The following is a 23,876-nucleotide window of genomic DNA, read 5'->3' on the forward strand; positions in this document are numbered from 1 at the left end:
CGAGTCATTTCTTGCACTAATTTTCAAGAGAGCCAACAAGGCGAGTATATACAGGCCCATTGCAAAACCTTCTTAAAATTAACTGTATATACACTGACTTTTCTAAAGCTTTTGGCCAACATAGCCACGGAATTATTTTATATAAACTTAAAGGGCATGGTTTTCTACCATTTTTTTTTTAGCTTGGACCAAATCATACTTCGAGGTAAAATTTAGAAATTGTCTTTCAAACCCTTTGCTCGCTCAATCTGGCGTTCCCCAGGGAAGCCATCTTAGTCCTTTTCTGTTCATGCAGTCAATTAATGACGTAACTTCATTCCATTGATATGCACTTGAACTTATTCCATGAATGTCTTTTGTTAGGTGAAAATCTGAAATGCTAGCCAGTTGAAAACTTCTTGTCTATTTTATATGTTGTTCGGTATCATTTTTAAGCATTTTTATGCATCTTTATTCTCTACATCAAATTTGTTCATTATTCTTAAAAGTGTTATAAAATAACATAACATTTTCAGCGCCACCTGTCACACATCTTCAAATTTATTAATTTTTCAAGAGACACCAGCCAGCGGTGCCGGATCTGGGACCATTGCCGCCCCAGGCGAATTCAATTTGTTCGCCCCAAACTAAAAAAAAAAAAAACGAAAATTGTACAAATTAATATTTAAAAGTATTTTAAAGATTTTCAATAAAATAATTTTACAACATATTGACATTAAAATTCTGCTCTTATCGATTTCTCTTTTTTTTCAATATTATTTAATGAAAATTGTTCCCAAGGCTGTTTATCGCTCTTCAGTCATAGTTAAGCGTAAATATGATTTTATTATCTTAAGTTTTAAAAAACTAGCTTCCCCATGTAGCAACACTTACTGAAAACGTTAAGAGAATTTTTATCGCAGTTGTTAAATTTAGATACAAGCAAACGGTTTGAAGCTAAATAATTTAAAATTGATTGCGGTTTGAGATCAGTAAGATTTGGTTGAATTTTGAATATATTAATTTGACTCAAGAGATCCCTAGCTATTACATACTTTTCAACTTCGTCGTCAATTTTGTTTGTTAAAATTGCTTCAAGTTTCTCGCAATCCTTAAAGTCCACATTCTTTGAAATACCTCAGAGAAAACCGGAGTTTTCGTTAAGATATTGATACTTTCCAAAACGCTTGTCACATGTTAAAAAGTCCATGGATTTTGACTAAAGTAATTTTTAAAGAACGTTTGTTTTTTTCTTAAAAACTTATTCCAAATAATCGTTGACAAACAACTAAAAATTCGTATGTGCTTTTATCGCGTTGAGTTGCTTTCAAACTTGAATTTTCATCCAATTTTTAGGATTTCGATAAAAGAATCATAAATTTCTGATACATTTTTTTAAGATAGTTGGTAGTTTTAGCTTTGCTTGACTAACGTGTTTCCAAAAAAATTTTCAAAACCATTCGTTTTGAGTAGTTATCATATTTTTGCAGAATAGCCCCTTGGGTGTTTCCTAAAAAAATTGATACATGTCTTGAACAACAGTACTGGACTTCATAAGAAATTTTCGCTTCGTCATTTTGAATAATTTCATTTTGAGTGTGGTGAGGCAACCAATTTTGCTGCCGCCCTAGCTGAGTGGCGCCCCAGGCAACTGACTGTTTTGCCTTGAGGTAGGTTCGGCACCAGACACGAGAAAACCACCAATCTTGCTACATAAAATATTTCAGTAAAGTTCATGGAAATCCCACAATTACTAATGTTTTTTTTTGTTTTTTCTTAAGCAACAACATTTTATTCTTGCTCCAATAAAAATATGTTCTTAGTTTAATTTTTATTATAGTCTACGTGTATTTTTGGCTCTCATCAATTTTTATTAAAAGTCACCATGAAAATATTTTTCAAATTAAATAATAGTCTACATTCACCAAAAATCTGGATTATGATGATAAAACTAATTAAAAGCAAAAATCGATATGATTAAAAAGATTTCTCTTCGATTTGTATTTCTTCATTAGGCAATAATTTCATAAACTGAAATACATGTGTCAAAATATTTATAAGATAAACGTGTACTTCATGTTCGAGCTGCTCACTTGTCAGATAATCTAACTTTGGCGCGGCGCAAAAAAAAGTCTTTATTTGAAAACGTCTCATGTTAATCTTTTCTTTTCACGGTCAAAATTAATCACCGAATAGATATGAAACTTTTCGAAAACGTGTGTTTTGAACAATTTAGAATAAACTTATCATTTTATTTTGTGTATCAGTTGATTTTATTTCACCTGTACGATTGTTTGTGTTTTTATTTTTTTTTCTACTGCAGGAAGTTCTGCGATATTTCGAATTGATTGACCCTGTTGGCTTATTTGAATTCAACGAAAATTAAGTAAATAAATAGTTTGGAACCAAAATGGTTACAAGTTCATTTAAAATGTATTTTAAAGAAGAGTTTTTGAGTAAAGACATTGAAAATAGTATGTTATGTGTTACATGTTACTTGAACTTTGATTTAATTTTTAGTTCAGTGATTATATTTCTTATTGAAAGAGCAAGTTTTTGCATTCATTTTTTTTAGGACTCCTCTTTTGTATATCAAAAATCATATTTCATTATAACTTGGTGAGAAGATGTGGCATCTTTAACGTATTGAATGTACCGTACTTCAGACATATTTAAATTTTCGACAAGTTATTCAGCAATGTTGTCATGTGATACATTAATCTGACGAGTTAAAGGATATTCGACAAGGATATGCCAAACAGAGAGTATAGTTTGACAGTTAAAACATTGTTTAGGGTCTCCATTGTTGCGTGTTGAAAATTGATTTTTCAACTCTAATTCGAAAATGTTTCATGCTGTCTTCCCTCTTAAGAGGTTGGTTGTATTGGATACGAGTGTAAGCGGATTGATATTTGCGTAGAAATGTTTCCTAACTTCGGCAACTTTCGATAAATTCTTTTCTAGGGTCCTGTATGAGTGTTCGGCGTAGGACCTGGTTAAATTTGGAATACTTCATATAGCTGTATTCAGTTCTACCGATAAAACAATCAGCTCTTATTTGGATGCGGCTTTGTCATTGGAGCCATACTGAGGCAACAAGCCTTGAGCTATAGGTGCATCAACGAGCGCCTCCTGACCATCCGCACCTAGGCTAAATTCGGCAACATTAGCCTGATATGTGCCCACGCTCCCACAGCAGAGAATTATGACAACAACTAAGATACGATTTTACGATTTTAATGCCAAGCTAGGAAGGGAAGACATGTTTGGTGGAATAATCTAGAAAAGCAGAATAATCGAGAGATCGCCAAATCCTTTTCAGACCGAGTTACAAGTAGCATCTCTCGAAGTTCTCTGCCACAAACACAATGTATCGAAAATCAGTGGCAACATTGCCAAGATGCAATCGAAGAAGAAACCACCAAGAAGGAACCCCTGGTTTGATGAGGAATGTCGGCAGGCAAATGCAGCCAAACAACAGGCACGCAAAGCGGCGCTGCATAAAAGGACGAGAGCTGCTCGTGAGCTCTATGAGCAGAAGAGGCGAGAGGGACGCCGACTTCTTAGAATGAAAAAGAGATTGCATGAGAAGCGTGCGGTCGAAGATGTTGGGAGGTTTAAAAGCAGGAATGAAGTTCGAAAGTTTAATGAACAGGTGAAACGAAATTCACAAGTACATAAAGCTAGAACCGAAATCTGCAAAGTGGAAGCATCATATTGGAACCTCAGTCAATGCTGAAGATATGGAATGACCACTTCTGCAGACTGTATAACGGCGACGACGAACCGAATTCCGCTGTCAGGCAGGATAATCCATTCAACATAGAAGACGAAAGCCAACAGTCCCGTCCCCCACACTTAGACGAAGCAAAGATTGCCATATCTAGCTGAAGTCTAATAAAGCCACTTGAGCGGATGGAAGTTGGTTAGGAGCATGTACCAACTTATCTGTAAGATATGGTCGGTAGAACCTCAGTATTGTTTGCCCGATCCTAAAAAAAGGAGACACTGTAAACTGCACCAACTGTAGAGGAATCAGTCTACTTAACATCGCCTATAAAATCTTCTCTGCCGTAATATGTGAATGTCTAAAGCCCATCGTCAACAACCTGATAGGTCTTTATCAGTTGGTTTTAGACTAGGAAAGTCAACAGTTGATCAAATAGTCACATTACGGCAGATCCTGGAAAAAAACCCAAGAAAACCAAATCGACACCCACCATCTTTTCATCGATTTCAAAGCCGCATATGACAGCATCTACAGGGACGAGCTGTATTGAGCCATGTCTAGTTTTGGCATCCCTGCTGAACTTGTCCGTTTGTGCAGGATGACCATGGAGAACTAGACAAGGTGATGCGCTGTCATATGATTTTTTAACATCGTGCTTGAAAGAATAATGCAGAGCTCACACGTCAACACTAGAGGCACTATCTTTCAAAAGTCTATCCAATTACTAGCATATGCTGACGACATTGACATAGTCGGAAGAACTCAGCGTAATGTCAATGGGGCTCTGTGAGTATCGAGGCAAAGGCGGCAAAAATGGGTTTAACGGTAAATGAGGGCAAAACAAAGTACATGCTGTCGTCAAGAAAGGACATACAACACCGACGCCTTGGTCGAAACGTGACTTTAAGGTAGTCAAGGACTTCGTCTACCTAGGCTCCTCTGTAAACGCAGAAAACAACACCAGCGCTGAGATCAAAAGCAGAATAACTCTTGCTATCCGCTGTTTCTTTGGACTAAGAAAGCAATTGAGTGGAAAAGTCCTCTCTCGAGGGACCAAAGTGTTGCTATATAAGACCTTTATCATCCCCGTCCTGCTATATGGTGCAGAAGCATAGACTGTGACAAAAGCGGATGAAAGCACCTTGTGTCGTTTCGATAGAAAAGTTCTTTGTGTGATCTACGGTCCCGTATTCATCGAAGGGGAGTGGAAGAGAAAATGGAACGACGAGCTGTACGGTCTGTACAGCGACGTTGACTTAGCCAAAAGGGTAAAAGTCCAACGACTAAGATGGCTGGGTCACGAAGAGCGCATGGAAAGCAATGCTCCGGCCTGGAAAGTCTTCAAATCCACATCCACAGGACAGCGCAGTAGAGGAAGACTGCGGATCAGGTGGCATGTACAAGTGGAAAGTGATCTCACCCAACTTGGAGCTTGAAACTGGAGACAGTTTTAATGACAGTATGCCTGTCAATGCATGATTTGACTGTTTCCTGCATTTGTGGGTGGTGTTGCCACACGTGAATTACTCTTTCAATAATTGACCTCATCTTTAGCTACTTTCCTCTTCATCAGCTCCCATACCTTTTTAATTGGTTTCATATCAGAGCTGTTTCCCAGCCAGTCCAGCAGAGGGATGTTTTCTTCCCTTAAATAAGTTTTTACGGAACGGGCTTTGTGGCATGGAGCTCTATCTTGCATAAAAATGTAACCATACATCCATTCTTGAACGTTAAAAATATTGCCTAAAATCTAATAATAATAAAAAGTCTGCAGTGCGTCTAATAATATGGCCAGGGACTGTAAACGTTATATAAGAAAACAGAAAAAGGGGACCCTGCGGTGTCTCATTGTCCCATTTTAATTGGTGAAGTTGCGTTATAATTAGCACTATAGTAACTATCAAAAGCTTTTTATAAACCAGATGTCATGATTACACTGGGTTTCGTTTTCAAAACATTTCAGCAAAACTATCAAGAAGTGTTCAGAGAGACTTCTCTTTTAGGTCTAAAACGATCCTCTTCTTCGTTTCCGGCTTCTAGTAGCAGCACTTTAACTCCTCCTGAAGCAATGGGCGCCAACCAGTTCCTTCCATCTCTTTCTATTGCTAGCACGATACCTAAGCTGGGACCACGTCTCCAAGTTTTGGGACCGAGCCTTCTTCATGACAGATGATCTCCATGTTTCTCTTGGCCTTCCAGGCCGCCTTTTGCTTTGATGATTCCATTGAAAGCACTGCTTTGCTATGTTATCGCTGGCTTCCTCAATGTATGGCCAATCCAGCACCACTTTCTCTGCGCGATGTCAACATCCACGTTTGTTTGCCCAGTCCTGATCCACACTTCATCGTTAGATATGGTTTGTGGCCACCGGATGTTCAGGATATAACGTAGACAGCGGTTGACAAAAATTTGCAACTTTCTCGAGATGCCAGCAGAGCACTTCCACGTTTCGCAGGCATATAGCAGCACGGATTTTACGTTGGACTCAAACAACTTTAACTTGGTACGGAGCGCTATTTGATGACATCCAGGTCCGTTCCACCATCGAGTGCCAAATAGCTACCCAGATAGTTGAACTGGGTGAAGTCTTCTACTGCCACTTGTCATACTAGCATTACCAGCCCCCCATTTTGTAGAAGAAAGTGGTCGAGGTCCCCATTTCTGTTTGCCATTAAGCATATGTCGTCAGTATCGAAGGCCTTTTTAAAATCAACGAACATGAGGTAAAGCGGTGATTGGTACTCCGACGATTGTTTAAGAATAATTCGACACATGATCGACAACTGCGAAACCCTGCTTGATGCCTCTTGAGCATAGACTCGATCTTAAATGTTATCCTCTCAAAAATGATGGTTTCCATTAACTTTGGAAATACGAACAGAATAGTGATTCCACGCCAGTTATTGCAGTTCTTAAGATCACCTTTTTTTGGTAACTTGACGATTACCCTGTCCTTCCATTTCCTGGGAAAGGTTTCGTTTTCCCAAACAGACTTAACAAGTGGCAACAAAATACCGGCCGCCAAGTCGGGGTCTGCATTGAGGAATTCGGCAGGTATGCCATCCAGCCCAGCTGCTTTGTTGTTCTCTAAAAGATATTCGTGCACGTCGGGGGGTCAATATTAGTGCTTCTGGTAGATCTACGTATGTCCGACAGTTGATGATTTGCATTAGCGTTTGCATTTGCATTCTGGTCATCGTTCAGCAATGTACATAAGTGCTCCTTCCAACGCCGCAGTTGATCTTCCATTAACACTAAAACGATACTGTTTTAAATAAGCTTTCTGTTCCATTAACCAACCAATTCGTTTAGCAATGATTTAAAAAACAAATTTTGATAGAACAGGAAGGAGGGCAAACGGACGATATTTGTTTATAATCATGAACGTTTCGCGTTGATTTCGGAATTGTTCTCTTTACAAGTCACGTGTAAAGGTTCCAGTTGATATAATTTTGTAATAAAGATTTTAAAATTATTGAGGGGTGAAGAGAGGTAATGGCGCATTTGAAAAGTTTCTGTATTTTTACTGCGGGATTTTAACATTATCATCATTTCATAGATTTTCTAAGGGGTTAAGATCCGAACTTGGAGCCGGCCAAGTCAAAACGTTGATGGATGGTCAGCCACTCATTCACGGTTTTTGCTGCATGTTTTGGGTCATTATCATGCATGAAATCCAGAAAAGTGGCATAAACTCAAATATAAATTTGTTCAAATATGAAAATTTTTCCTTTTACCATTTATTCTTACCAACGGACTCATACCAAACCAAGAAAACACTCCCCAAGCAATCAGGCTGTCTCCTCCGTGTTTTACCGTTTTCAAAGTATATTTTGGATTGAAGGCTTGACCTCTAGGGCGTTGTAGAAACGTATTTCCGTCAGGACCGATGGGGCTTATCTTAGTTTCATGGATTCATAAAACTCGTTTTCCAAAGAGTACATCTTTCCTTAGGTGGGGTTTTCTCGAAATCCAATGTTCTTCTTAACTACTTGAGCATCATTGAGTCGCCTTCTTCCAAGCATACTCAAAGATGCTGGGATGCGACCCACACTGATAACTTCCCATCCCGTCTGTCAATTTGTCTTGCTTAAAAGTTTCCAGGTTTTCGTGTTGGGTTAAAAAAGTTGTCAGTTGAATTATTCTTGAAAAATTTTAAATTACCAACAATATTTTTCATATAAAGAAATAGTTTAGTTTGAAAATCTAGTTTTGTTAAAAAGATTTTTAGTCGAAAACAAATTTTTACCAATTTTAGTAGCATTTCTTAAATTATTACAAATTGGATGAATGAAATTAATTTGAGAGATATCAAGAACCGAACATCAGTTTTTACCAAATTTGCGTACTATTATGTTTTTATTAAAAAAAATCTGTCAATAAGATTTTTCTCTAAATTTACTGCTTGTTGACAACAATATTTTTTAAAAGATGTTTAAAGCCAATAACTCAAAGTTTTAAATTATTTGAATCGAAAATAATTTTATTAAAAAGCTTTTGTTCATTTTCTGTAGGTTTTTTTTTTTTTTAACTGTCTATTCTATTTTTCTCAAAAATTTTCCGATTGTTGAAAAAAAATATTACTTTTAAGTGAAAATTAGTTCGAAACCATTATTTAAAATTTCTTAGAAGATATTTGTGTGGAAAATCATTTTTACGAACTTTTGTTAAAATTGTCTTTTAAGTTTTTATTTTTTGTAAAAAAAAACTGTAAATTCGATTTTTCTCAAAATTTGTGCGAATGTTAAAAACAATATTTCTTATAATTAGTTGAAAGCCATAATATCAAATTTTTGAAAAGATATTTGAGTCGAAAATCAATTTTTACTAAATTTGAATATTTTTTTTTAGGTTTTTAGTTTTTGTAAAAAAAAACTATCAATTCGATTTTTCTCAAAATTTGTCCGAATGTTAAAAACAATATTTCTTATAAGTGAAAATTAGTTTGAAACCATAATTTCAAATTTTCCAAAAGATATTTGTGTATAATCATTTTTACGAACTTTTGTTAAATTGTCTTTTGAGTTTTTATTTTTTGTATGAAAAAAAAACTGTCAATTCGATTTTTCGCAAAAATTTTTCGAATGTTGAAAAAAATTAGTTGGAAGCCATAATCTCAAATTTTTGAAAAGATATTTGTGTCTTAAATCATTTTTACGAACTTTTGTTAAATTGTCTTTTAAGTTTTTATTTTTTGTAAAATGTCCATTCAATTTTTCTCAAAATTTCACGGAATGCTGAAAACAGTATTTCTCATATGAAAAAATAAGTTCGAAGCCATAAATTCCAGTTTTTGAAAAGATGTTTGAGTCGAAATTCAATTTTTACCAAATTTGACTAATGCTTTTTTTAGGTTTTTATTTTTTTATAAAAAAAACTGTCAATTTGATTTTTCTGTTTGATTTGAGAACAATTAAAGTGGTGATTCTCATCGGCTTTGTTGTTAGTTAGTTAGTTAAGTTAGTTAAAGAAACTTTATTTATAATATTTCAATTGTATCTACAATAAATTTCATAGTTTAATATGGTTTGGCTTAAAGCCGTCTACCAGAATGACATTATAACAATATTATACATTTCTTACTAATATAGAAAAATAAAATTTAAAAGTCGCCTTCGACTATTCGGGTTCTATAATTCAGTGCCATCGTTGTGTATTTATACAATTTCTCCCAACCAAGACTTCCATTCAAAATACTTAAAACTTCGCTCATAGTCATTATGGATTTACCGAAGAATCTGACTCGAAATTCACTTAGAATCGGGCATCTTGCAATAAAATGATAAATATCTTCTCTTTCCTTGAGGTTGCAAATATCGCACAAAATAGGTAGGTCCGGACGATGTGGAATGTAGTTAAGGTTGATCATTTCCCCTCTTACTTTAAATATCGTACTTATCATTGAAAGCGGTAATCTGTTTAAGAAGTAGGAGCTTCCTTGTAAGTTGTAGTCGAGCTGGTTATATATCGTCCTATACTGAGAAGATTGAGGTTCCAAGGTATAACCACTGTAAGCTGAGCGCGCTACACCACCCAGTAAATTTTGAAACATGTTTCTCAGAATAGTGGGTCCGATACCTGGTTGAATCTGTAACCTTTCTCCACACTCAACGCCTATTTCTTCCCATTTTTTGACGAGGTTGCCTCTTAAAGTAATTATCGACTTGAGGATCAATTTGGGTAGTCTTGTTTCATTCATCTCCAGCAGCTTCATTATATAATCGAAGTGTATTTTTAGCGTATTTAAGAATAACGGTGGCATTGTAGTTTCAAGGTGCACCATGTAATTTGGAGTACAGGCCGGCAACCGAAAAATGCGTTTAAGAAAATATCTTTGAAACTTTTCAACAACCTCAAACTGCCAGCAACCCCACACTTGAGCACCATACAACATGATGGAAGAAGCAGTGGCACGAAATATCTGGATCTTTGCGCTATGGTCCACAAACCTACTCTCTATACAACGTCCCCAGATTGAAGAAATAGCTCTCTTTGCCTCAGCTAATTTAGTTTCGAAATGTTTTTTAAAGTTAAGGTTAGCACAGATCAATACACCGAGATACTTATACTCTCGAACAATTTCCAAATTCTGACCCTTGTAGGTCCACCTTTCGTTTCTCGAGTATCTTCCACCTCCATCCCTGAAGATCATCATTTTAGACTTTCCAAGGTTAACAGTCAGGTTCCAAAGATCACAGTAGCGCTCCAGACGGTTGATCATGAGCTGCATTCCGTCAACTGATTCCGCCAGAAAAACTATGTCGTCAGCGAAAATGAGGCACGGTATTCGTAAACTTCCGAACTCAATACCTCCTCCCACTTCCTCGACAATGTCATTTATAAACAAAATGAACAGCAAAGTACTCAACACACAACCTTGCCTTACTCCCATTTCCGCTTCAAAGTCCTCTGATGTAAATTGTCCGTCCCATACATAAGACACATTGTTTTCATACATTGCTTTCAGCAGATTCACAACTTTGCTTGAGATACCCAAGGTATAGAGCTTATAGAATAACGCTGCACGGGCAATGGAGTCAAAAGCAGCTCTGAAATCTACGAAGAAAGCATATAGCTTCTTCTTTTTGCTTTTAAAGTAATCGGCAATGTGAAATAAGGTGAAAATCTGATCTACAGTCGAGTGGTTTTTCCTAAAACCAGCTTGGAACATGTTGAGTATGTTTCTGTCGTTAACCCACTCTGTTAGCCTTTTAAAAATAAGTGCACTGAATAACTTCACTGAAGAATTCAAAAAAGAAATGCCCCTGTAATTCTCGGGATTATCGTACGCACCTTTCTTATGCAGCGGATAGATAATTGCTTTTTTAAAGTAGGTTGGCACCTCTGTGGTTTCGAAAATTCTATTGAATTCTTTGGTGAGTGAAAACAGGTACTCGGACGTACAGTTTATATAGAATTCTGAAGGAATCCTGTCATCTCCTGGGGCTTTACCAGATCTGGTTTTTTCTAAAGCAGTCCGAAGTTCCAGCACTGTAAACGGTAAATCAAGGATATCGTCTAAGAAAACTGGAGCAGCATATTGAGGCAGGGGTGAAAACTGCGCAGTGTTAAGTAAACTTTTAAAATAATCCTGAAGCTCGGTTGCGTGTAGTGAAGATCCTATTCTACTGGGCCGTCCGTTAATTGCTTTAGCCGCTTTCCAGAATTCTGCCGAAGACATCGCTGAGTTTAAGCGTTGTATGGATTGTTCATCGTTTTGCTTACGCTTGGCGGAGCAGATGTGTTTGTACTCTTTGTTCGCAGACGCATACATAGTCTTAAAGACATGCAAGTTATATTTTCTCAGAAGCTTTAGTAAAGTAAATGATTTTTTTCTTGCCTTAAAGCATTCCAAGTCAAACCATTCTTGTTTAAAATCATTCTTTTGCTTCCAGTTTTTGGTTACTGGGACTGCAGTTTTCATTATGTCAGTAAGTCTGGTCATGTTTAAATTATCGCCCTCTGAACTATGTTTTCTCAGTTCCTCATTTAAATTAGTTTGGTAAGCCCGTACAAAATTTGAACTATTACTCCAATGTAGCTTTGGAAGGAGCTCAAGCGACTTGGAACAAGATAATTCATCTGCCGGCCTTAAATTGCATGTGATTTCTAAAGGCATATGCTCCCAAAAAGTTTGCTGCCCAACACTAAAACTTCTCAAAAGATCATTCCACCTTCCAGAAACTATCCCATAGTCGATGACTGAACACGCCGTTCCTCGGATAAATGTGTATTCACCCTTAATATCTCCTGCACAACTTCCATTCAAAACTCTAGCATCTAAAGAGTCCGCTAAATCCAATATCTTAGTACCTTTAAAATCGTATACTTCATCTTTTGACTGACGAATTGAATTAAAAATAACTCCAGCTGATCCGCTTAAAAAGTTATTCTGTGAGCAGCCAATCCTGGCGTTAAAGTCACCGACAAGTAATAGATCCCCGGAGTTTAAGGATGAAAGTCCGTCGCATAGTTTGTCGAAATCTCTCTGCCAGTGATTACAATTTAGATATATAGGAGTGATATACACTTTCGAACCGTTATACGTGACCTCCAATATATTAATTTCTTTCCTTTGCACAAAATTTAAGGATAATCCACAAAGTCCTTTTCGGAAACCAAGAACCTGCCCTCCACTTCCTCTCCCATACGTATTTGTTTTAACCGCTGGCACCCATTTTAGCTTAAAATTATTAAAAATACCTTCAAATTTCTCTATCTCATTATCTAACACATGCGTTTCCACAAGTAAAAATATATCAAAGCTTTTAATATAACTAAAGAAATTCATAACAAAAAATTTATTTTTTAGCCCAGATATATTATATCCTAATATTCTTAAATCTAAAGTATTAATTTGATTCGGCTTTGTTGATCTTTTTGTTGATTAAATGAAAACAGTTTTCATTTGATTTTTCCAAACGTTTCGACGGTGATTGCAGTCTTCTTCAGGGGATGTCTTTATTCACAAAAATTATAAAAGTGTTTATTTAATACATACGAATATTATGTAAAGCGTACAAGTATGACTTACATTGATTTGAATATTACAATAAAATTTAAAAAAAAAAACAAATAAAATTTAAAGCGCTTTCGATTTTGAAGACTTGTCACTGTTAAATGTAAACTGTTGAATTGTTTGTGCCTGAAACTAAGGAACAGTAAACGGCGGATATGTTTTGAGTGTCTTGTTTGCGGTTCATATTATTGTTGTTATTTATAATGTGAAGTGTTTTTAATGTATAGCGTTTGGATGTATGTTTCTCCGTTGCAAGAGTTTGGACTCCTTCAAAATCTGGTTAATGTCCTGTTTCGATGGTGTGGCATGCTAGTGCTGTCTTTTCCGGTTTTTGTTGGCGAATGTCTTATTTATTGTTAGCCATTCTTTGTCGAAGGAGTTGTTTAGTTGTGCCAATGTAACAGAGATTGCATGGTTCGTCCGGTTTTCCTTTGCAGTTTATTTTGTAAACTACGTCTGAGCGGCGATCCTTGTCCGTTTTCGTCTTTAGGAATGTAAATAAAGATGCAACTGTCTGGTTTGACTTATATGCTAAGTTCACGTCAGGGTTGCTTTTGGCGACAACTTCTTTGAAATTTCCCGAGAGTTTGGGAACATACACAACACTTTTATAAACACCATTCTTCTCTTCCAACTTATTTCCGGAAGAAACTTGATGTTTTTGACGAAGTATCAAGTTTATTATGATTTTTATCGAAAAGCTATTGTCAATGAATATTTGTGTTATTTTTTTCTCATTGTCGGAGTGGTATTTTAAGTCACTCAACGCAAAGACTTTATTTATGAGATTGGAAGCTGTGTTCATACGTATGTGTTCCAGATGTCGTATCCTTCTGATACCAGTCGAAAGATAGACGGTCGTTTTCCCGATAGATTTTAACGTATAAGAATGTTATTGACTCACTTTCTTCCTTCTCTACGGTAAACTGGATCTTTTCGTTGAATTGGTTGAGGCATCGTAGCACATTATCAATTTCTTCTCTTTTAACAATCGCGAAAATATCATCAACGAACTTTGCTATAAACTTAGGTCTGACATTCTTCAAGCAAATAGTCTAAAATCAAGTCAGCAATCGTCGGGGAAAGATGATTTCCCTTTGGCATACCATGTATTTACTTGTACAAATTGTCTTTAAACTGTAAGTAGTTATTGTCCTTTATGCTAAAATTAAACAATTCGAGAAATTTGCTTTGGCTCAACCTTGTGTTTTCGCTTACAATTTCCCATTTCCTTTTAATAATGTTGACTACAAGTTGAACAGGAACATTAGTGAACAGAGAAACAGCGTCGTAAGAATCCAAAACTTCATTTTTATCGATTATTAAATCTTTCGCTTTGCACTTGAACTCTAACGAATTTTTGACTGAGTGGGAAGATTCTTTCGTGACACACACTTTGATTTTTCTCAAAATTTTACCAGATGTTAAAAACGGTGTTTTTCGTCCGTTCGTGAGATATTTAGAGGTAACCAAAATGTACACCTTTTTTTAAACTTGTATGGTAAAAAAAACCACACACGCAATTTTCTTGAGAGCCCTTTCTGAATCTTTCTTAATTTATTAATATCTGTAAAACAAAATGTATTTAAAGTCGATATCTCTTTTGGTTCTTGAGCTATGGTCGACGAAAAAAACGTCGCATACGCACGCACAGACATCTTTCTAAAAATCTTTTATTTCGACTCTAGGAACCTTAAAACGTCGAGAAATGTCAAAATTTTCAATTTGCCAAATCGGACCCATTACCATAACTTTCTATGGGAAGCTAAATATGTTCAAATAACTTACATACTTACTAAGACGGTAATTTTCGTTCCAACGTTTGTTCCATGAGATGTGATATTTATCTGTCCATGGCTGTATTTCGAATTTTGCAGTTCCTACACAAATCAATATAAATGTCCAAAGTCTTAATTTTATAAATATACGAAATTTATAATAAAACCTTCGAATATGAACAAGAAAACAACAAATCAAAATTGAATATTTTAAAATTCGACAATTGTAAATATTTTAATAAGATTCAAAAGCTTTTAAAACACCTTCATAGAAGCTTGAAAATGCAAGGCCTACCTATTACAATAGTTCAATAGGTCTAAGAAATTGTACATATTTTAATTAAATAAGTTAAGCATTTTCCGGAAGTGTATTATTTCAGCTATCCAAAGTTCGCTCAGTTAAAAATACCGTGCTAAAAAAACACATTTTGGCAAATTTCCATTTTAGTTGACAGATTTGAAAATTCGTTTTATGAAGTTATGTGCGCGAAATTTCATTCAATAAATTGAAGAATAAATACATGCATCATGACACCAAGTCGTGTTTTTTAGTTCTAAACTTCTATGTCTTTGTCTATAAAAAATAATAATAAAACAAAAACATACATAGTGTAGAAATTCAGTCTGCTTTAAACCCCAAAAGCTATAAATGTACATATACTCGTATTAGATTGTTTATTTAATCAGCCCATGTGTGATTCATTGTTATTTATAACTAAAATCTTTGCATTTAACCTTTGGACCCGCCCTAATAAAAAAAAACAAACACAATTCAAAGTTTAACTTTATTAAGTACAAATACCCGACATTTATATGAAACTACAACAAAAGATCTTTTATGGAAAATTTTACTTACATTATTGTGATAGGTGTTTGTATTGAGATTCTTGGTTTTCAAGAACAATCTATTCACGTGTAACATAATTCGTGGTTTCCCTGATGAGCAATTTAATGATGACAAGAACGTGATTAACCCAAGTGATTTATGACAGAAAAAAAGGAACAAAATTATATTTAAATAATTCAACCCACACAGAAAAATAATACCTAAGAGTCGATTACTTCCAAAGAGAAAGAGGCGTAGTTTATAAAGAAAATTGACACTGATCGATTAGTCATATTTAGTTATCATAGCAATTTGAAGCTTTAACCAAATAAAGGCAAGTACTTTATGTGAATAAGCTTAAACGGTGAACTCTTGAACAACTTGCTGAATATTGTTTGTTTGATATACTAAACACCTGCATGCCTTAGAATTGAGTAACCTACGTTCGACGACAAAATTTTACTACTTCCCTTGAACCTTTTGAACAGCAATGAGTCAATCCAAGCACATGAACAACGTGTGTAAATTCTTAGATACACAAATTATTTTTCAAGTATTCACAGTAATTTTGTAGAAACACTAATATAACAATGAAACTCAAGTCGGTGTCCAGTGAATCTTGATTTTGAAAACCATTGTTAGTCTCATTCACTGTTTGCCTTTATATCTAATACCATGATTCCTTCTCAAGACCTTGGAAAGATTGATTGATATCCATTTCAGAGCAAACATTGATAAACAATTTTAGCCTGTTTTAATACATGCCCTGCTGTAAGGGTAAATCAATGAAAACGGTGCTCGGCGTTACACCCTCCATCATAAAGAGGAAACTATATTTGCCTTTTTCAACATTGAAGATGCTTTAAACAACGTGGAAACATCTATGCTTTTATCTCTAAACGTATTGGTTTAATTGGTTTACTATACTTTTATTCGCCAGTGGCTGTCGATTTGGTCCCACGATCACTAGATTTTTCCATTTTTCTTAAGTAATTCTTAAGGCTCTATACAACGGAGCCCTGAACTATATAATTTTGCATTTCTGAAAGTTGATTTTTAACTTCCAGTCATCGCAATGTTGCTAAATCTTGTCGAAGTCAACCTGCAAAATTGTCCTGATAAACTGAATTTTTGGAGCTGTTCTGTACGCAATTAGGTCGTCGTCGGCGGCATTAGGTTCGTTTCGCACTACATGGTTTTGACCGGACGGCGACATTTTATTAGAGGGGCGAAAAAGAGCATATACGCTTTCATATACACGGTCATGGCAAAATGCCGGCGCAGCGCCGTGTATAGCAACTGTCTACTGCCACTACAGCATACGGCAGCCGGACCGCGCGATAAGCTTAGTGGCGTAAGTGATGAAATGCATGTTTTCATATCAAACGATTTTATTCGTGCGGCAGAGTTCAATCAGCCACTTCAAGACACAATGAAAAAGTATACTAAGCACAGGAGCCCTGCGTATATCGTGTTTTACCGTACGGTTAAAACCATGTAATATGTAATTAGCGATTATTCAGCACGTTGTTAAACAGAGTTGCATAAATGTCCACAGCTTCCAGGAAATTGGAAAGCAGGTAATATTGGTCAGGTGCAGTCACTTTCATTCTTTGAACTTAAAGGAAACACCTAGTTAATTTTTTAAGTGTCATGAATTTCAATTTCAGAACTTTACTTCGCAAACTTCTATTTTAAGTTCATAGTAAAAAAAGTACCACCAATATTATTGTCCACAAAACAATCCTCAGGCAAGCTAAAACTCCATGACGATTGTAAAAAAATATTAGTTATTTTTTTTTTTTCAAAATTGACATTTTACAGAAAGGATTAAATGAAGTTGTGCAGAAAATACATAAATCATAAAGTAATAAAGTTCAGCTTTCAGTTGATTGAAACAAACATAATCACCTGTCATTTTGACATAAGTAGACTTGACTTGATAAAATTAGGTAGATTTTTCTTGGATAACTTTCCAGTCATCTTTCCAACAAAGTTGCCTTAAATAAAAGGCAATTTGTTGGCAGCTGGAAAATCAGATGCTAAAAACTTGCCTTACTTTAAGGTCCCTTGTGTCGCCTGAACCTGTCCATTGCCAAAAATGGGACAATACTATCACGGTTGGCTAATGCTGGAATCTCAAGGTTCTTGATATCCCTAAGTTAATTCCATAAAAGCTTGTAAGTTTGTGTCATAACCAGACACTGTCTAATAGAAAGGCACCGCATGTCGCTCGGCCTATTCTCAAATGACTTTTGCAGAAGCTGTGGAAGAAGATTCTTCATCTCCTCTGTACTTGCCCTACTCTAGCTGAAGAACGTGGGCTCATTTAGGAGATCTACATTATCTCAAACACACACTTTATATAACGTTTCAGTATTAACTCAAATAGGTTTCATTGAACCTTAGGTAAAAGCCTAAAGCTTCATGTGGTATCACAATGGGCCAACAACTAGCCTGTGTCTGTCTTACTCCACCCTCGACAACAATTCCAACCTAACCTAACCTTAATTCAATGTCGATTTTTTTTAAAATTATTTTAACAATTATTGCTTATTGTTTGTGAGGTGAAATTTATTTTATTTTTGAATTTTGATTTCAGGTTTTTCGATGACAACAATGTGCAATTACCAGCAGCAGTAATGGACACACTCAACGTCACGCCAAGCAACAGTATCTCCAGCACCTCAGGCCGAGTTCATCGACATCAGCACCATCAAACGCGGAAGGACAGCAGTGTACGGTCGTCTAGATCGCCTTCAGGGAACCGCAGTGCTGTCGATCAAAGTAATTAATCTTTGTCTCATCATTTCCCTATCTATCTCTATCACACACACAAACAAAATACATCTGTTTGCTGCTACATCCATCATCTGACACGAGCAGCTTTTATTGTTGTTAATTATTCTTTCTTTTTGTTGTAATATTGTGAATTGATTTTTGTTTAAATTTTCATTTAAAGTCATATCGTTGATTAGTTTTGGATACCTTTGATTTTGTTTTAAAATATTTCTTTAAATGCACAAATCACTTTTTGTATTCAAATCAAACTTTTGTTTAATGTTTTTTAAAAGTGTGTTTTGGACAGCAAAATATCATTAAATTTTCGTTCGTTGTTGGAAATTTTTGCAACTCACTGTGAATTTTTGTTGCTTCAATACTGTTTCTAAGTGTGCATACACCTTAAGACATAAAAAAAAAAAACAAACTTTCCTGTGCTTATTTATTTGTGTTTTTGTAAACAGACCAAAAATTTAAAAAAATTATAAAAAGACAATAATTAAAAAAAAAGAAATTTGAAAACTAATGAAATTTTCATTAGTGTCAAGAGAACGGGATCGTGATAGTGCTGAACCGTCTGCTTCCTTATCGTCGATAGGTGGCGTTACTGTTGTTGGAGGTGGGAGCAGTGTTGGAGGCGGCAGCAGCAGTAGTGCCGCAACAGTTGGAACGGTGACCAGTGGGGGAGCTGGTGGCACTGCCGCCACCTCTGTCGTAACTGGAAGCGGCGGAGGTGGTGGTGGTGGCGGAGTGGGAGTAGGAGTTGGTGGAAGTGGTGGTTTAACTAGCTCAGCATCAGGTGCCCTGCGGTTTCGGAATCAAAGTCCATCAAACCGACGTAGTCGTGAGAGAAATCGTAGAGAATTTAATCGCAGTTACGGATCGGATCAGGGAGGCTTACTGGTTTATGGAGAATTGCCTTTGGATGCGATGGGATCATTGGAGGACTCTAGATTATCAGGTGAGTGAATGAAATTGAAAAATGCTTTATTAAACATTAAAAATAGAATTAAATATATATATTTGTATAGTCACAGTTCTTCAGTGGACTTTACAGAAAACTCTTAAAACAAGTGGCGACAAAAATCGAATCTTCCCCACCCTCTTATAACTTACCGATTGCACTTACGCCCCTTCTTTTTAAGGCCATAAAAACGCTGATTAATTATAAGCTCAAGAAAGATCTCAAAGATGGAGAAGCTTTCCATGACCGATAATACGGCTTTCGCAGCAATAGGTCCACTCGTGATCTCATGGTTTATCTCGCCGAACAGTGAGAAAAATATTTTCACCGTCTTGGAGAAAGTAAGATTACTGCACCTGATTTGGTATCAGGCTCTCTTATGGAAAACTGCGTGCTTTCGGTTTTCATGAATTCTTCCTTCATTGGATTAGTAATTATCTTTCGGAGCATTCAATACAAGTAGTATTGGATTGGTCCAAGCGTGAAAACCACAAAATAAATGCTTGTGTCCCCCAGGGCTCTGTTCTATCTCCAACACATTTTTTTTTAACTCATGTTTATTAATGATTACCTGTTTCCAACTTCTAATCCAATAGCTGTTAGCTTTTTATATTCGTTTTCCGATTCACATCCTTCTTTTTCGGATGTGAAACTGCAACGATAAAATATGATAAGCTCGATATATACCCCCTTGCCCATATTCATGGATGGTCAATGGTCATGGAATCATCTTGTGGAACGATTACAAACGCGATGTCGCTAGAAATTCAGCAGGATGTTTGTGTTTTCTAAGGCGATGCACGATGTTTTTCTTCCTCTGAAATAGTTGTTATCTACAAAACTTATATACGTCCAAAGTTTGAGTATAACTACCAAACTTATTGCTCTTGCATTTTAGTAAAGCCTCTTAATAGTTTTGAACAAAAAGCATTTCAATTCATTGATGATAATATCATCATTTGTTTTTTTTTACTTCGCTTGAGCAAAGTCGTAAAGTTTTTTGTCTAACCCTTTTTTTACTGTTTATGCTCTAAAGAAATAGCGAGCTTCATTTCTCCACTTAAAGAGTTCAACCGTAATACTCTCGTTTCTAGAATTGCCCATAATGTATACTCTTAGAGAGATTCGTTCTACGCGAATGTGGAATGCCTTATCAATTAGTTTTTGATATTTGCCATTATCCATCATAACTTCTGAATCATAGATCAGCTTCCTATAATTTGGATCGATAGGAATATTTGTAGACTTTGAATCTGCTAAACCAATTGCAGTCTGAAAGGTATAATTTTCTTGATTCAAGGTACAATTGCCTCTGCATTACTTACTTACTTACTTTAGGTGTCGCCACAGTCCTGTGTGAACTAGGGTCTCACCCAACAAACTTCTCCATCTAGCTTGGTCCCTAGCAATATGTCTCCAGTTTCGGGCTCAAAGTTGGGTGAGGTCACTTTCCACTTGTGCGCGCCACCTGATTCTCGGTCTTCCTCTACTGCGCTGTCATGTTTGTGTGGATCTTTCCAAATGGTTTCCACGTGCTCTACGTGACCCAGCCATATTAGTCGTTGGACATTTACCCTTCTTCTCCTCCACTCCCCTTCTATGCATACGATACCGTAGATCACACGAAGCACTTTTCTCTCGAACCAACCCAAGGTGCTTTCATCTGCTTTTGCCATAGTGCATGCTTCTGCACCTTATAGCAGGACGGGAATGATAAGGGTCTTATATAGCGATATTTGGTCCTTCGAGAGAGGGCTTTGCCACTCAATTACTTTCTTAGCCCAAAGAAACATCGGTTAGCAAAAGTTATTCTTCGTTTGATCTCAGCGCTGGTGTTGTTTTCTGCGTTTACAGCGGAGCCTAGGTAGACGAATTCCTTGACTATCTCAATGTTACGTCTGTCGATGGTGACGTTTTGACCAAGACGTCGGTGTTGTATGTCCTTTCTTGACGACAGTATATGCTTTGTTTGGCCGACATTAACCATTTTTGCCGCCTTTGCCTCAATACTCACAAAAGCCCCATTGACATCTCGCTGAGTTCTTCCGACTATGTCAATGTCATCAGCATATGCTAATAATTGAGCAGACTTTTGAAAGATAATGTCTCTAGTGTTGACGTGTGAGCTCTGCACTATTCTTTCAAGCACGATGTTAAAAAAAATTACATGACAGCGTATCACCTTGTCGAAAACCTTTTTTGACATCGAAAGACGTTTATGGAGCAGCACGAATTCTCCATGGTCATCCTGCACAAACGGACGAGTTTGGCAGGGATGCCTAAACTAGACATGGCTCTATACAGCTCGTCACTGTAGATGATATCATATGCGGCCTCGAAATCGATGGTGGGTGTCGATTTGGTGCTCTTGGTTGCCTTTGCATTGTCCTTGTCAATTTGCAGACCCAAAAAATTCTTAATGAGTCCGAAATTCTTCATTTGAAATTTTGAATAGAGTATCTTCTCTGTTGAAAGAATCAAGTTTATTTATTCGCTTGCTACAATGAAACGAGTATCATAAACGTTCATGCACAAGACAATTTTATCCTTCTTTGAATAAAAGTAGGGGTCAGCTTTAAAGAAAGATTTCATTGTGAATGAATTCCATGCCCTAGCTACCTATTTAAGTCCATAGATACTTTTCTTCAAAAAGCAAGCAAAGTTGTCTTTTCTTTTAACTTCAAAACCTGGTGACTGTCGCATGTAAATAATGTTTGCATCAACCACAAATCCTTCTCTTGCAGAAATAGACAATAATATTCTGAATTCCGTTATAATAACAACCGGAGCAATTAATGCTCTTAACCAGTTCCGTATTTTTGTGAGAAACCCTGTGCGGCTAGACTAACCTTAAAACGTTTTCCTTTATCATTTGAACTATTTTTTAACTTGAAAACTTAATTACTTTAAACTGCTGTTCGATCTTTTGTCAACACACACAATTTTCAAGTATCATTCTGCTTAAATTAGTTCATCTCATCTGTCATTGGTTTATACCATAGTTGGTACTACTATAAGGAATCCCTCAAAAAGTATAAACAAGAATTGAGAATAGCCAAAAGATCCTCATGGAGATCCTTCCATAGCTCATTGGAAGAATCCTCGGAGGCATCAAGGATAAGGAAGATTCTCTAGCCAAATCCAACCATGCCTAATTATCTTAAAAACTCAGATGGTACATGGACAAACTCTTGCGAAGAAACGCTAAACCTGCTACAAGACACCCACTTCCCAGATAGCTTCAAATCCGTTAATACAACACACCGTCCTGGGTCGGGTATTAACTTAACTTTTCCTCAAGGTCTTGTTAAAAAAAGAAAAATTGACATGGGCTCTGAATAGTTTCGAACCTTATAAATCTCCAGGTCCAGCACAAATCATACCAGCTACAACATACCATCGATATAACTTTGCCCATCATTGAGATGATTTTCAAAAGTTTTCTAAATGTGGTCTATATACCTCAGTGATGGAGAGAATTAAAGGTAGTTTTCATTCCCAAGGCGGGCAAATGCTCGCATGGAAACCCTAAAGATCTAAGACCTGTTAGCCCATCATCATTCATTCTCAAAACTCTGGAACGATTGATTGATATCCATGTACGTAATAGCATTGATTAGAGACTATCGATGTCTTAGCATGCTTACTGCAAAGGGAAATCGGTAGAAACAGCCTTGCACACTCTGGTAAGAACTATCGATGGAGAGAATTAAAGGTAGTTTTCATTCCCAAGGCGGGCAAATGCTCGCATGGAAACCCTAAAGATCTAATACCTGTTAGCCCATCATCATTCATTCTCAAAACTCTGGAATGATTGATTGATATCCATGTACGTAATAGCATTGATTAGAGACTATCGATGTCTCAGCATGCTCACTGCAAAGGGAAGTCGGTAGAAACAGCCTTGCACACTCCGGTAAGAACTATCGAATACTCCCTAGAGCAAAAGGAGTATACTCTGGTGGCCTTCTTGGATATTGAGGGCGCTTTCAACAACGTTGACACATCCGCTATCACTTCTGCTATGACGACCCTAAACGTCGAATACTGCGGATTTAGTATTAATCCTCAAAAAACAGACCTCGTCCTTTTCACATGGAAATACAAGATCCCAGTAATTGTACCTCCTTCAATAAAATGTGTACCACTAATTTTTACCAATGAAGCCAAATATCTTGGTCTGATATTGGACAAAAAATTAAGTTCGAAAAATAATATTCAGGAAAGAGTTAAGAAAGCTACAGTAGTTTTTTTCACTTGCAAGAAAGCCATAGGAAGCAAATGGGGTTTTCAACCTCGCATAACCTATTGGCTATACACATCGGTCATCCGACCAATAATTATGTACGGGGTTGCAGTATGGTGCATTGCACTGGAGAAAGGCACATACTACGACTAACTCAGCAGAGTCCAACGCACTGCATGTCTCTGCATAAGCAGGGCATTGAGAACCACACCCTCAGCAGCGTTAGACACTCTCCTCACTGTAGCGTCTTCCAAGCGGAAATTTTAGCGATCAAAGAGGATATCAACCGCATCTTCTCTGACAGTCAGGCTGCTGTTAAATCTTTGACGGTGTTTCAACCAAATCTCAAACTATTCTCTCTGTTGGGTGCCGGGAGACAGAGACATCACAGGAAATTGTAGTGCCGATGAACTCGCTAAAAATATAACCTATTTCACCTGAAAGGGAGAAGATAGGTATACCGATAGCTACATGAAAACTTCTGGTAAAAGAAAAAGCTTTTGCGATAACAAACTCTAGGTGGCACAATTTACCAACATGCTAAGCCACAAAA

General features: G+C 36.6%; 1 protein-coding gene across 2 annotated transcripts in view; it reads left to right on the forward strand.

Moving 5' to 3' along the window:
- Positions 1-23,876, forward strand: part of LOC129954203 (transmembrane and coiled-coil domains protein 2) — a 104,745-nt gene that overhangs the window by 61,197 nt on the left and 19,672 nt on the right. The window contains exons 2-3 of one of the 2 annotated variants that reach the window (XM_056067947.1): positions 17,935-18,119; positions 18,655-19,074. In XM_056067947.1, the coding sequence (XP_055923922.1) occupies positions 17,975-18,119; positions 18,655-19,074 (565 nt within the window). In that variant the 5' untranslated portion in view covers positions 17,935-17,974. The remainder of the gene's footprint in view (positions 1-17,934; positions 18,120-18,654; positions 19,075-23,876) is intronic. The other variant, XM_056067948.1, reaches the window with a different exon arrangement.

Source organism: Eupeodes corollae, chromosome 1 (genome assembly GCF_945859685.1).
Source record: "Eupeodes corollae chromosome 1, idEupCoro1.1, whole genome shotgun sequence".
Classification (NCBI taxonomy): Eukaryota; Metazoa; Arthropoda; class Insecta; order Diptera; family Syrphidae; genus Eupeodes; species Eupeodes corollae.